The sequence below is a fragment of the Plectropomus leopardus genome, chromosome 19 (assembly GCF_026936395.1).
Source record: "Plectropomus leopardus strain MGB_pleo_1.0 chromosome 19, ASM2693639v1, whole genome shotgun sequence".
NCBI classification, from domain to species: Eukaryota; Metazoa; Chordata; class Actinopteri; order Perciformes; family Serranidae; genus Plectropomus; species Plectropomus leopardus.
In genome coordinates, this window is record NC_142194.1 from 5,572,906 (window position 1) to 5,587,430 (window position 14,525).

At 39.8% G+C, this 14,525-nt stretch overlaps 1 protein-coding gene across 26 annotated transcripts in view; it reads right to left on the bottom strand.

Moving 5' to 3' along the window:
* The window catches only part of ank3b (ankyrin 3b), a 178,268-nt gene that overhangs the window by 72,210 nt on the left and 91,533 nt on the right, over nt 1-14,525 (bottom strand). For 25 of the 26 annotated variants that reach the window (XM_088069699.1, XM_088069698.1, XM_088069700.1 and 22 more), the window contains exons 7-16: nt 13,992-14,015; nt 9,862-9,960; nt 8,045-8,143; nt 7,678-7,776; nt 7,274-7,471; nt 5,684-5,782; nt 4,962-5,060; nt 3,967-4,065; nt 2,592-2,789; nt 627-725 (exon numbers count right to left, since the gene is read on the bottom strand). In XM_088069699.1, the coding sequence (XP_087925825.1) occupies nt 627-725; nt 2,592-2,789; nt 3,967-4,065; nt 4,962-5,060; nt 5,684-5,782; nt 7,274-7,471; nt 7,678-7,776; nt 8,045-8,143; nt 9,862-9,960; nt 13,992-14,015 (1,113 nt within the window). The remainder of the gene's footprint in view (nt 1-626; nt 726-2,591; nt 2,790-3,966; nt 4,066-4,961; nt 5,061-5,683; nt 5,783-7,273; nt 7,472-7,677; nt 7,777-8,044; nt 8,144-9,861; nt 9,961-13,991; nt 14,016-14,525) is intronic. The other variant, XM_088069679.1, reaches the window with a different exon arrangement.

Consider the following 14,525-nt stretch of genomic DNA (forward strand, 5'->3'; position numbering starts at 1 on the left):
ATTCTCTAAAATTATTTTGAATGTATAATTATGACAATTAGAAAGATAGTTTTCTGGACATTTCTTCCCTTTTCCCCATTTCTCCTTTTCTCAATCTCAATTTCTTGCAATATTCATGATATAAACATAATTATCTCTACAATAGATTCCTGAAAAACAGCAATTTCTATGTTATTTCATAAGGAAAAAAATATATAATTTCTAACCCTGAAATTAATGGAAAATAATTATTCTTGAAACTATGAAGCTTATTAGAAGAAGAGAGGAAATCACCCCAAAATAAGCAAGACCTTTTTTTTTTTTAAGTAAAAGTACTGGAAAATTAGCACAAAAAAACCCAAACAAACAAAACCCCCACAAAAAAAACAAAAAATAACTTTAAAATTTAAAAAAAATCCGATGCTTAGAAATATAGTTTCCTACACATTTTCCCTCGCTTTTTCAAATAATCATTTTTTAAATAACCTTTTGAAGCACATTTTCTGCCAAGTTCATCATTGCCTTTCTCCCCATGTTTTTGAAAGAAAATCAAACCAGTGAGCTCAATTATTTAAAAGGTTTACACATTTGTGTGATGGCAGGTTTCAAAGGGTTAAACCATCATCCTCTCAGCACTTCGACGTTACCTTCCCAGCAGCATCAGCCGGAGCGTCTTTCTGCAGCAGCAGGTTGGCGACTTCGATCTTCCCGTACTTTGCAGCCACATGCAGAGGAGTGAAGCCTTTCTGCAGAGACACACAGCAGAAAATTCATCACGAAATCGAATCTGAGATGTTAAAAAACACTCCGGCTCACGTTTCCTACAGCTCTCTCGTGACTTATGTTACATGCATGACTGCTCCACAAAACCATATGTGTTTAATCGCCTGTAATTGAATCATTTGCAGCGTTACGTTATGACATTTCACAACATGGGAAACTGATGATTTGGTGCTTTAAAATGATGAAATTACATAAGAGCTCAGGGTGTGGAGGTCGGACGTGTGTTGTGTGTGTTACATCAGATTCTTCGTCTATGAGGCAACACAGAAACATCAGCCGGCTCTGTGTGAGTGTGTTCGTGTGTGTATTGTAGAGAGTCCCTGAAGGTTATAAATTTGGAGGAGGTGGAAGGATGAAGAATGATTGATAATCGTGAATGTCTCCATAGGTGGACACGCGTCATTTCTTAGATTATTGCAACTTGACTATATTCGAATCGGCTGAAATGTTCTGACTGCGCTTCATCTGTCCTTTAATGCAGAATTAAGTGATCTATGACCTTCACTGACCTGTAACAGTGATCAATACAGGTCTGACTACCAATCATACAGTCCACTTGAAAATTAGTAAGGTCAACCAATATTGGGTTTTTAGGGCTAATACCGATATTGATTATTGGTACTTTATGAGACCGATAACTGATATTTGGAACTGATATGCATTTACAATAAAAATGAAGATATTTCTGTTTGAATTTAGAATTTGGAGTATAACAAACTCCAGTACAAAACTGTGAAATAAAAATTGTTCAGTGAAAATTTAAATAAAAAATGAATTCATAAAAAAAGCTCCCTGAGGTTTTACAAAGAAAAAGTTCCTCCCATGCTGACACTGTTTTGCATGTACTGCAGACTGCCCTCCCTGGTGATGGTTGAGTGTAATACACACACTTTTTCATTAAAAAATGTTTTTGCTGATACAGATAATTCGGCAAAACGCCCTGAAAATCAGCCGGGACGATGATCTGTTGACCCCTAAAAATCAGTGGACTTAAACTATAATTATTGTAAAGTATTGTTATTGTTATTATTGTTGTAAACTCCCAACACTCTTTCTCCATCTTCTTCCTCTGACTTTGCGTCCACTGGTGTTTTTTTAAACGGAGATCGCCTAAACCAAAACCAAGACAGGACCGAGACCAGACCGGTGGGAGTCCCACACTGCATGACACACTTAAGACAAAATGTGAAAAATGCAAACTATAGGCACTCCCCAAAATGGTCTGAAAGAAGACAAATGAGGATTTCTCGTCATGCATACTGTATATGTGAGTATGTGTGGGTGCACCAACAGAAATGTCTCGATAAAATAATCATTTCAGAGGTGAACATCATGCGTGGGAATTTCATGGCTGTGTCTTTTATACAGTCAATGGTTCCTCTGTTTGTCTTGGCCGAAAATCACACATTTCCTTTGTTTGACTTTATTTAGAGTTTTCTCAAAATAAAAACTGGATTTGAGTGAGGAAATAAGTAACGCACAAAGAAAAGCTCTCCAGAAACAGGTACTCAGTTGTAACTGATGCTCCTCAGTCGTAGTTTTTTCTGTTTTTCGACCATCTTTTTCCTTTTTTTGTTGTTGTTTGTTTCTTTTCTTTAGAAAAACAAACTAACAGTATCACTGCTGCCTGTATGAATAATTTTACAACATATACTTATTATTTTTTTATGTCTTTTCCACTTTAATAATTAAAAAAATACAAAAAGGATGTAAATACGCTGTGCTGTATAATGTGCACCAATTATAAGTCCAAGAAAAAATGAAATTAAAATAAAAAAATAATACAACCAAATGTCTGAGAAGCATCGGTCTCCACACATCGTTTGTACCTTGGTGATGATGCCCAGATTGGCTCCTTGGTCGAGCAGCGCTGACGCCACGTCTCGGTGTCCCTCCCGGGCAGCCAGGTGCAGAGGTGTGTACCCGGAGCTGGTCGTGGCATCTGGGCACGCTCCGTTCGCGAGCAGCTGCTGGACGATGTCTTGCTTACCGAGACGGCTTGAGATGTGCAGCGGAGTCTGGTCGTCCTGGAGATAACAAACAAATATTTTGAATCAATAAAGACGACACAAAGAAGAGATCGAGATATCACGGCGTTCATGCACTGATATTTTTAGGGGTTTTTTTGCCTTTATTGGACAGGATCGATTCAGCGTGACAGGACGAGAGAGAGGGGGACTCGAACCTGTGGCCACTGTAACCTCTGTACATGGGGTGCCCGCTCTACTAATTGATTTTTATACTAAAAGTCAGAGTAATTCTTGTCGTTCTTGTGTATTTTGAGTACGATTTTTTTTTTTTTTAAAGATTTTTTGGGCATTTTCGCCTTTAATTGATAGGACAGCACAAGTGTGAAAGGGGGAGAGAGAGAGGGGGCGACATGCAGCAAAGGGCCGAGGCCGGAATCAAACCCGTGGCCGCTGCAGCGACGACACAGCCTCTGTACATGGGGCGCCCGCTCTCCCCGCTGACCCACCAGGCGCCCCTCGAGTAAGATTTTTAACCAGCAAGCCATCAATTTACAATATTCATAGAAATGAAGAGTAGTAGCTTTGCTCGTGTTGATATTTTTAAAACGACAGAATAGATCAAATATAAGAAGAGAAAATGCAGGTGCTTATTGCACTAAAATTAATAAACACATGAGTTTATTCCCACTGCAAAACAATTTGACCTCTAATAAGTATTCACTTCCTTCTACTCCTTTTTGGACATGAAAGATTTACGTTTCCTTATTGAATATTTCTGATGGACATCCTGGTGTTTTTGCTTATATTTTATTGTGTTCTCTTATTTTATTTAACATGTTCAAAACAAAGATCTAACTAACAGCTGTTAAAAGCAGGTATAATTTTAAATACTTTATATACCGCTGGATAGTTTAATCTATAATAATATTCCTTCATTTGTTGGTTGAATAAAATTTTTTCATCAAAAATATGAATCTGTAATGTCACCTAATTTTTCAAATGCATGCAGCGAAGTAAAAATCAGCATAAATCAGCGTTACGTAAAAAAACCTCAAGTTTAATCAAAATGCTGAGTATTTTTGTTCATATTTATATTTCTTGACATGTACAAAAACACAAGAGTAGATTCCTTATATGTGAAAAGTACATCAAAAAGTGTATTTAAATACTTGAAATACTTTGTAAATGTACTTTTGTGCATTCTTATCCTGTTTAGAAGGATGATTTGGTCTACCTTGGCCTTGGCATCGACTCGTGCTCTGTTCTGGATCAGATACCGGACCACATTCGACTGTCCGGCCCTCGCTGCCATGTGGAGTGCCGTCTCCCCCCTCTGTAACACACACACACACACACACACACACACACACACACACAGAGGGATTGACAGTTATTCCAAAGTTTGGTTTCTTCTCTGCCCTCCTCCGTCAGGAAAACTCCTCTCTGTTGTAAACGGAGGCAGAGAGAGAGAGAGAGAGAGAGAGAGAAACCCCCTTCCTCTCCACACCCATCTCACCATAATGACGTCCCATAATGCTCCGTTTCTACGGTAACCTGGCCACAGACACGGCGTGGGCGACCAAATACTTGGGGTTGAAGAGTTGTACGTGCAGCACAGTTTCCCCTCTCTGTTTGCTCGCTCCTCACTTCTTCTCTTTCAACTCTTTCTCATCTCTCGTGTCTCTTTTACTCCTTGAACACCTTTAATTTACGAGTTAACGGGGTCAGCAGTGAGAGTTTGGAGCTGAAATCCTCGCCTGACGCACACATGGCATTCACGGACTTCCTCTCCTTCCTAAACTGCAGAGGTTTTGTCCTCCGGCAGCACTTTCTGTGTGACTCTGTGAAATACTCAGTTTCAGGTGCGGCACTATCAGTGTTTACTCATGAACCCCTTTAAGTATTAAAATGTAATTTCAGTCATTCAGTCTAAATGCTCAAAGATGTTCAGCTTGTCTCTAACTGTGTGTGTGCTGTTTGCTGCTTGATAAACAGTGTGCAGCGGGTTTATCAGAGCTTTTTGGAGCACAGCAGCACTAAAAAGGTACGAAGGGAATTGAAAGTATAAACTACAATGGAAAAACTCCAGTAAAGCACAATTACTGCAAAATTATAGTTATTTAAAGCTCCTGAATACATGCATTACAGTAGAGTATAGAGGAGAAACTGTGCAAATGTCCTTCGGGGGGGACACGATGGGGACAGAAACAAAGAGGAAACACATCTCACCACATTGCTCGTGTTCGGTGAAGCCCCGTGGCTGATCAGCTGGTGCACGATGTTGTCGTGTCCCATAAACGCTGCGACATGGATCGGAGTCAGACCCGACTGTACAGAGAAGAGACACAAAGAGGAGACAGACAGAGACATTAACCAAAAACGTGGAAGAAGTGCTCAGATCCATCAATAAAGTGCATGTATTCATGGCACAAGGCAAAAGCACTCAACCGCAAGGAAAATTCCTGAATTCAAAATGGTACAAAATAGCTCCCTGAGGTTTTACAAAGTAAAAGTTCCTCCCATGCCAACACTGTCTTTGCACTATTTAACTGACTGATTCAATCAGCGATCATTAAAATAAAATACTGATAATCGACAAAATGCAAAATATCGGCCCCGATAATCAGCTAAACCAATAATCTGTCGACCCCTACTTGTTAAAATAGTGATTTTGTGCTGCGTGCCCAAACATTAAAGAATTCCCCCCTGAATTGTGGAGCAGTTTAAGCAGCTGACAATCAAAATACACAAGTGAAGTACCAGTTTGTTTTCTCGATTGTGTGTTTGGGTATTTTTCTCACACTGACAACAAATTAAACTTGGGTGGAATATTACATAACTCTGCTTTTATACTCTTTATTTTCTTCATACTCAGCTTTTTATGGCTGCAAAAACTGATGACACAAATAACAACTGATGTCATCGTGACAAACACACACACACACACCTACCTCAGTGACCGCCTGTATGGACGCTCCATGCTTCAGAAGTAGCTCCATCACCTTGACTCTGTTTTTCTTGCAGGCGATGTGCAGGGGAGTGAAACCATTCTATCCAAAAAACATCAAAACAAAAACATTTTAAAGAGTTCAAATAATCCAAAAACTGTTTCCGCAGCAGGTCTGTGCTGAGCTGGCAGGAGAAAAGTCTGGAACAGCGAATGGAAAATACCAAACGGGACTTTCTTTTTCTTTCCCCTTCTTTCTTTCACTTTTCGTCTGCATGCAAACCAGACAAGCATGTGTGGAAATAATTGACTCTGAGCTGTAAAGAAAAAAATAAAAAGTATGCAGCACTGAAATAGATACTTTTCTTTACAACTCACTCTGGTCTCGCCAACTCGTCCACTCTGCCCCCTCGCTCCCTCCCTCGCTCCACTTTGAGGTTTCTGGCTCGATCCTATGACTTCATTTTCCTCTCCTCCTTTTTTTTCTTCTCCTTCTCTCTGGCTATAAAATCCCAGCGCTCTAACCACACCCAGACTTCTCCCATTACAGAGCAGAGATGGTTGTCTTACACCAAAACTCTCCTTTTAGTCTCCGTGTCTCTTTCCTTCATTCATTCCCTCCATGTGTCTTTTCTCCTTCATTAACCCTTTGAAAAACTGTACATCACTTTTTGTCATTATTGTAATTTAATTGTTGTTTATGACATCTATTGCGCGTCTGTCCGTCCTGGAGGAGGGATCCCTCCTCAGTCGCTCTTCCTGAGGTTTCTTCCATTTTTTCCCCCATTACTGGGTTTTTTTGTTCATATTTATATTTCTTGACATGTACAAAAAACACAAAAGCAGATTCCTGCTGCATGTGTACTACAAAAAGTATACTGAAGTACTTTTACTAAAGTAAATTAAAGGTACTTAATAACATTTCTCATTGTGTTTAGAAGGATGATTTGATCTACCTCAGCCTTGGCATTGACTCGTGCTCCGTTTTGCTTTAATTTAATTGTTATAGACGACATCTACCTGTCTGTCCTGGAAGAGGGATCCCTCCTCAGTCGCTCCTCCTGAAGTTTCTACCCTTTTTTCCCTGTTAAAGGTTTTTTTGTGGGAGTTTTTCCTGAGACGATGTCAAAGGGCAGAGGGATGCCATACGCTGTAAAGCCCTCTGAAGCAAACTGTGTTTTGTGGTAATGGGCTTTATAAATAAAATTGTCTTGACTTGACTTTTCGTGTGGTGCATTCAGATGCTTTTCATAAGTATTTAAACCTACGAAAATTGATTTAATTTCATTCAGAAACTTGAGGGAAAAAAAGAGCAACTTGGCAAGAGATGTCTCACAAATAGCAAGAAATTGAAAGATTTAGAATTTACAGAAATTATCAATCAAATCATTTGATTTGCCACCTCATCCCTTCTTTCTTTCCTTTTTTGACTTATAGTCCTAAAATTTCCTGCATCTCTTAATCAGATCAAATAATTGATAATTTTTCTCTGCTGGAGTACAATTTCAACCCTCTTTCCCCAGTCCCTTTCAATCCCTGTCTTTTATTCAAGATAAAGATTGTTGAGTCTACTTCTGTCAAATTTTCTCCTCACCAGAGCTTTGGCGTTGGGGTTGGCCTTCTTGTCCACGATCACCTTCGCCACCTTGTAGTGCCCACAGTGGGCGGCCACGTGCAGCGCCGTCAGGTAGTCGTTGGTCACGTCGTCCACGGGCACCTCGTGATGCAGCAGCAGCTGGACGCAGTTGAGGTGATCGCCCTGCGTCGCCATGTGGAGCGGAGACAAACCGTTCTGGAGGGAAAAAGGTCAAAAGATAGTACGACTGAAACTGTGTAGACATCTGCATGAGCAGAACATCTCCACTGTGTAAAAGTGTTTGTAAAAGCAGAGTGAAACTGAGAAAAGGGAACAAAAAAAGAAGGTGAGGAAATTTAGAAGAGACAAAGACAAAAGACAAAGAGACAAAGACACAGACAGGTTGGAGGTCAGCTGCGTACCTTTGTCTTTGACAGAATTGGAGCTCCTCTGTCCAGCAGCATCTCCACCACCTGCTCATGACCGCTCCTCGCTCCGCAGTGGAGAGGAGTCAGACCGTCCTGTGAAAACAAAAAGTGCAGGTACGGTTAACCTCTTACCGCGACGCCGTCACTGAAGGTGACTCTTTACCGCCACACAGCTGCAGGGACATTTTTGGTGGCTGATTTCACATTTTGTCGACAGGTTGAAACACTTTGTGAGAGATCAACACCTTCAGTGTCTTTTGTGTTTTGCAAACCTCTACCTTAATGAATATTCAGTGCTAAATCGATGGATTTACATCAGTTTAAAATGTCGGTTTTTGTCTGTGTGTGTGTGCGTGCTCACCTTGGTCCGTGCATCTATCTTGGCCCCTCTCTCCAGCAGCAGTCGCACCATGTTGCTGTTTCCACGTTTGGATGCTACGTGCAGCGGCGTGATGTCGTTCTGTGGAGAAAGAAAAACACAATTTTTACATCCAACTACAGGAAAAGACGTCTCAGTTGAAGCTGTATTTATTTTAAGAAAAAAGGGGAAATAACAACATAACATAATGAACATCCAAACAGTTTGCTGGTCATATATAGCCACTTAATGATATTATGCACACAACGGGCTTATAATGTATTTCAGCTAAAAATGAAGCTGTCCCACACATTTCAAACAGCCTCTCCGTGCCTGCAGCATTTTAATATTACTTTGAAATTTGCAACTAGAGTAAAAGGGCTTTATCTGACAGTGTAGTAAAATAGATAAATATCCCCCTCTAGGGGAAAATAACCATTTCAGCAACTTCAGCTGCACAGAGCTGTGGTTTGATAATTTTCTTGCTCTCTTGGTTTTCCCTGGGTGTCCATCTACAGCTAAACAGGAGGAGTTTTTAATAGGACACTTTGCACTGTGGGCAGTGAATTTTACATGGTCTGCTAACTATTTTATCATGTGAATGACTTTTATTTCTTTGAAATAATGGCACCAGAACATATAATTTGCAATTTTGTGCAGTAAATGTTAAAGGAAATGTCTGGCAGTTATTCTGTATTTTACTGCTCTAAAATCTACTTAACAAATCCCATGAAAAGATGTTCCCTTGATATTTTTCTCAAACCCTTTTGAAACACTCAGCAACAAAAACATAGTTCATTTCTTTCAAAAATGTTGAGTAAAACATCAATGGCACTGTAGTTTTTATTGACTGAAACAGGACTGAATAGTGCATTTGTTGGGACTATTTTCATCGGTGAATTATTACGCGCTCAGTCTTCACAGCAGCAGGAACGTGTGTGTGGGATTGAGTCCAAGTAAATTTCAGTGTGTGTTCACGCTGATTTCACCTCCTGATGTGTTTTTAATGATTTTTGTACAACAATGGAGCTCTGCTTTGTTGATTATATGAACTAGAAATACCACCTTGCTGTTGCTGTTGTATGTCTCTGTGAGATCACAGTAACCTTGAATTTTTATTTCATTGTTGAGTCCAAATGGACGTTAGTGCCAAATCTGAGGTAGTTCCTTCAAGGCCCTCTTGAGATATCGCATTCAAGAGAAAGCACCAGACAGTCAAAGTGACCTTTGACCTTGCGCACTCAAATCTAGTCAGTTCATTCTGGATGTTTGTGCCAAATATAAGGAAAGTCCCTTGAAAGGCCTTGAGATACTTCTTTCACAAGCATAAGCTGGACGTTAGTTAACAATGAACTTGACTTGAACTTGTAAGGATAACCAGAAAATGTAATCCCTCTGTAATTATGCTATGTCACTAGCATCATCCTTTAAATGAAATCGTTTTTAGGGCTGTAAAGTAACAAAAAAATTAAACAACTGGAACAAAATCTATCACAAGGAGATCTGAGTAAAATTTAATCAGAATTTAGTTTGACAAAGTTTGTATTGACATTAAATATTTGAGAGACTCTAACACCTGTAAACCCAGCGTCCATCCTTTCAGTCTACAGGATCATATAACACGCAGACAACATGTATGTGATTCCCTCTGCAGAGTGACGAGCACAGCTGAAGGATTACTGTCAGTGCAGATTCCTGCACACACAAACACGTATCGTCCCGCCCTCTCATGAGTGTGTGTCTGCAGCACTCACTTCAAAGGCCTGTGTGTGTGTGTGTGTGTGTGTGTGTGTGTGTGTGTGCATCGTTGAAGTACCCACCCTCGCCTTGAAGTCCACAGCTGCCCCTCTGTTCAGCAGGAGCGTTGCTACGTTGATGTTGCCGTAGTGAGCCGCAATGTGCAGAGGTGTGAAACCGCTCTGAGAGGGACGAGAGACAGAGAGAGCGACAGAAAGAGACAGAGTCAATTAAAAGAGGGAGGAAACAAAATCTCTCGTAATGAGCCACGAGCAAAGCATGATGGGATAATAAAGAGAAGGTAGGCCAAAAGCAGACGAGGGCTGAGCAGAAGTCACACATGCTTTGAGTGCTGGATTTTACTTCTATAATAAAATATATGAATCTATTTTTCTTGTGTAACAGTAACTGTGACATCGTTCAGGTCTGGAGTGAACAGAATCATAAATACAAGCAAACATAAGCACATTAAGCTCCTGTCAAATGAAAATCATGCAAATGAGTCCATTTAAGCTTTTGACTCAATTCTTAAAAAATGCGACTCCTCTGTGATATTCATCGGACAGGAAATACAAAAGCAAGACATGCAGGTGAGCATGCATCTGCATTAGTTTAAGGCAATTTAATAGGACAAAGTCAAGGCTTATTTAAATAAACTTTAAGTAAAAGCAGTTCAAAGGCCTTACCAAAAGTAACCATAAGGTAACTTTTTTTTAAAAAACTGACCATGTTAACACCTGATATTAACATGCCTACTGGGTAAAAACAGTTCAGGTATCTATTGGGCTTGGCATATCAGGGTATTTAAAAATCCCGAGGGTATGATTTTTAATACCTTAAAAAAAAAGAAGAAAAAAGAAAAATACAGATGCTCCTCTTTCTATCAAACCGATACGGAGCTGTAGTATTAAGGTGATGTAATGCACATCACGTGCCACCAGAGGTCAGTCTCTGACGGCGGAGCAGACGGTTGAGCTGAGAAAGACGGCGACTGTAAGTGGTGGGGATAACGTTACAGGATTAGCAAAAAGGAAAAATACCTCTGCCTCTGTTTGGAAGTATTATAACACATATAACTTTATCTTGAGATGACTTATTCCAGCTACAAAACAAGTTCAACTACACAACTAGAGTTCACTCTTGAGTAATATTCTATTTTTTTTCCAATAAGAAAAGAGAAACATCAATGAGGTGGCTAAAAAAAGGAGGCATATTATCCAACTCCTCCCACTGCTTCCTACAGATGTAAGAAAAAAAGAGTGTACTCTGTTATGTATTTTTCTATGGTCATCCTGTGATAAAATTACATTGCATTACGAAAAGTGAATTACGACAAATGTTCAATTGAGAATAAAAGTCAATGAGGCATCATGAGGGTCCTCAATGAGGTGGTATAATCAAGGAAGAGTTGCCAAATCTGTTACCTACTTGTTTTCCCTGACATCTCATTTGGTATTTTCTCAGTTTATTAAGTATCAGAGAACTCTGTTAGCCAGGTTTCTAGGTGGACGTTTTGCCAAATTTGAGGAAAGCCCCTCAAGGCCTTATTGAGGTATTGCGTTCACGAGAATAAGACAGAAAATCTAACCATGTCATCCTTTAGTCTAAGTGAACATTTGAGTCATTTTTTTTTAAAAATCCCTCAAGGTGTTCTTGAGATACTGCGTTAGCAAGAATAAGACGGACAATGCCAAAACACAATACCTCTGCCCTCAGTAAAGGCTGGTGCGGAGGCATAAAAATGAAAAACAACATTCAGTTTGTAGCTGTCATAAGTGCTAGTTATACCTTTGATTTCATCACTAATACTTCAGTTGAATTAAATAATGCTTTATGTATCTTTTGTTACTTAACGTAATATAGTTTAAGATGAATTATGAAAATATATGTCTCTGGAAGGATCTGTTTCACAAACATATATAATGAAGGCTTTATTTATTTGCATACAGAGTGGAGAGAACCAGTCACAAGTGGTCGCTCGACTGTTGAAACACACTTTGAAGCCAGATGTGAACAGACAGATTTAGAGCTTTCCAGATGTGATCGGATCACCCAAGTCACATGTTAGCACCAGGTGTAAACAGGGCCTTTAGGACATCAAAGTAACCCGGTTTAATGACATACTGGCACACGGCTTCAAAAAAGTATTCATCCAAAACATTTTTTTTAAGAGTTCAGTCTTAATTCATGAACAATCTTATTTTTCCAAAGCAACAAACAGAAAAGATCAACATGTTATTGATTATTTAATCAGGAATAAAACCAAGGAGCTGCTCTTCTGAAGTTGATGAAACTGCTCTCTGGGCACAGTGGCAGTAATTACCATTATCTCAAAGGATAGTCAGCACAATGTCAGGTTTGTGTTTGTTAAAAAAAAACAATTAAATAAAATCTATTGGCATGCCAAAAAAAACCTCAACTAAAGTCAGTACTATCACTTTGACAGCCGGATGAGAGCCTTAATTTCTGGATCTTTTGACAGATGGTCACATGCACACACAAATTTAATTTAATTAAATCTAAACATTTACAGCTTAACACTGAAATTTAAAATTCAAGACTATGTGCATCACAAGCAATCACTCAAGCAGTGCAAGAAACAAAAGCACTTCTTTTAGTCGATAGATGGCACAAATATTATCATAACTGGACTGGGATCACGTTACAGAGAGCGGTACTGTGGATAGAAAAAGGATGTCAGATAGGAAATAATGGATAAAACCCTTTACTACTATTTTCAGGAATAACTGTAACAACGGCCGGAGACGAGTACTGAACCACTGACGGTAAATGAGGACAAAAAGCTAGAGGGTGATGGTTAAATGATCTGACACTCAGGAGCAACGTGCCAGTCATTTTCTGGCCAAACCACAAACAGAAAATCATATTTGGATAACTTGAAATCCGTTACTTCAAAATATAAGTTCTGCTAATATTTAAGGAATAGTTTATTCACGTTCTGGCTTATGCGCTTATTTGCTTTATCACAGAGTTTGATGAAAAGAGTGACATCACGCTCATGTCTGTACGATAAACAAGAAGCTACAGACAGCAGCTCATTAACTTATTTTAGCGTTAAAGTCAAGACCACACTAACCGAGACCAAGACAAGACCAAGACTTTAAGGGGCCAAGATTGAGTCAGGACCAAGACCAAATGACTTACATGATTGGTTGGATTTAAAGAAGGAAGTTTTACATCCAGTGTCAGTAATTATGTCAACAAATAAATCCGTTGTGGTCTTGACTGGTCTCGATTAATAATCTGGAGTCCGCTATGTCCAAGACGGAGACAAGGCAAAGCTAAGCTAAACAGCTGCCGCCTTTAGCTTTACATTGATCGCACAGACAGTTCAGATATGAAGATGATGTCAATTTTCTCATCTCTCAGCAAGAAAGCAAGTAAGCACATTTCCCAAATGTGACACTACTCCCCAGAAGCTGCTGTTAGTGCATCTGTATTGTTGTTTTTTCAAGATTTCAAGATTGTTCAATATTTTTGTGCTTAAATTTACATCTAAAGACCAGAAATATAAACATGGTCGACTGCAGCTTGACCAGAAAGTAACAGCTGAAATCTACCAGCAGTGTTATTGGTGGATCCAGCAGCGGACAGCAGGAAGGGAGGTCTTTTGAAAATGCACACAGAATATTTAGAAAACAGTGATTGTGTGCATTTGTTATACCTTTGGATGTATTAAGAATCAGGATGCAGCCATGGAGGCGAGCTGCGTTCATTCCTATGACAGCTGCACATTGACGCATAAAGCAAAAAAAGGTGTTTTTCCAGGTGTAAGATACCTGGATCCACAGGCCCATGAGGCATGCTTACAGCGGCTGAGTTTGCTCAGATGTGCCTGAGCGGGAATCTTCTGCCGGCAGAGCAAATGACTTCCAGTTTAGAGCTTGGCTAGCTTGAACGGCGGTCTAAAAACTTTAATCCTGCTGCTCTTTTAGACTTCCCAAATGTTATTTTAGTGTTATTTATATCATCTCACCCCAAAAGCAGCAAGCCACTGAATACACACAAAGCAAAAAAGTCGAAAATGCGATGCAGGTTTAAAAAACAGGCAGACGGGTGAGCAAAAGCATTCATGCCAGCATTAAGCGATCATGCCAGCGGACAGAAAGCTTTGGCTTTGCAATGGTGACCATGAGTGAGCGATGGCAGGAGAGGAGGGAGAGAAGAAGAAAAAGAAGAAGAGAAGATGTACCTCTGTTGTTCTATTCACCATCATCTAGAAGGGAAAAGGGGGAAGCGGTAGGGTAACAAAAAGGAACGAATAGAGGGAGGAGGAGGAGGAGAGAATGGGGTGGTTAGTGCACCACAACAACGCCAACACCACAGTTGCACCAAGCTGTAGGATGGAGATATGAAAACATGGCCGGAGATAATGACAAGAACTGAAAGGCAACCAAACGGAGGTCGACACACAACCAGACGATGGACTGACACTCTCCCTTCAAGTTTGTTATTTGTTCTGCACTGAAACACACTGCTGTAGGTGGAAAATATATCTGCATTATCATGTCGACTGACAGAGACTACACTTCTTTCCCTGCGTGGCATTTTTTGAAGACTTTTTCCAGAAAATGGAACCATTTGTTGCAGTTTCATCCTGCAGAAAACATGTTCAGAACTTTCTTAATAGAAACCAACAAAAGCATCGTGAAAGTAAAAAACATCCCAAAAAATCCATTCCTAGCCCCATGATACCACGAGTGAATTATGAAGACGACTTAAGGTT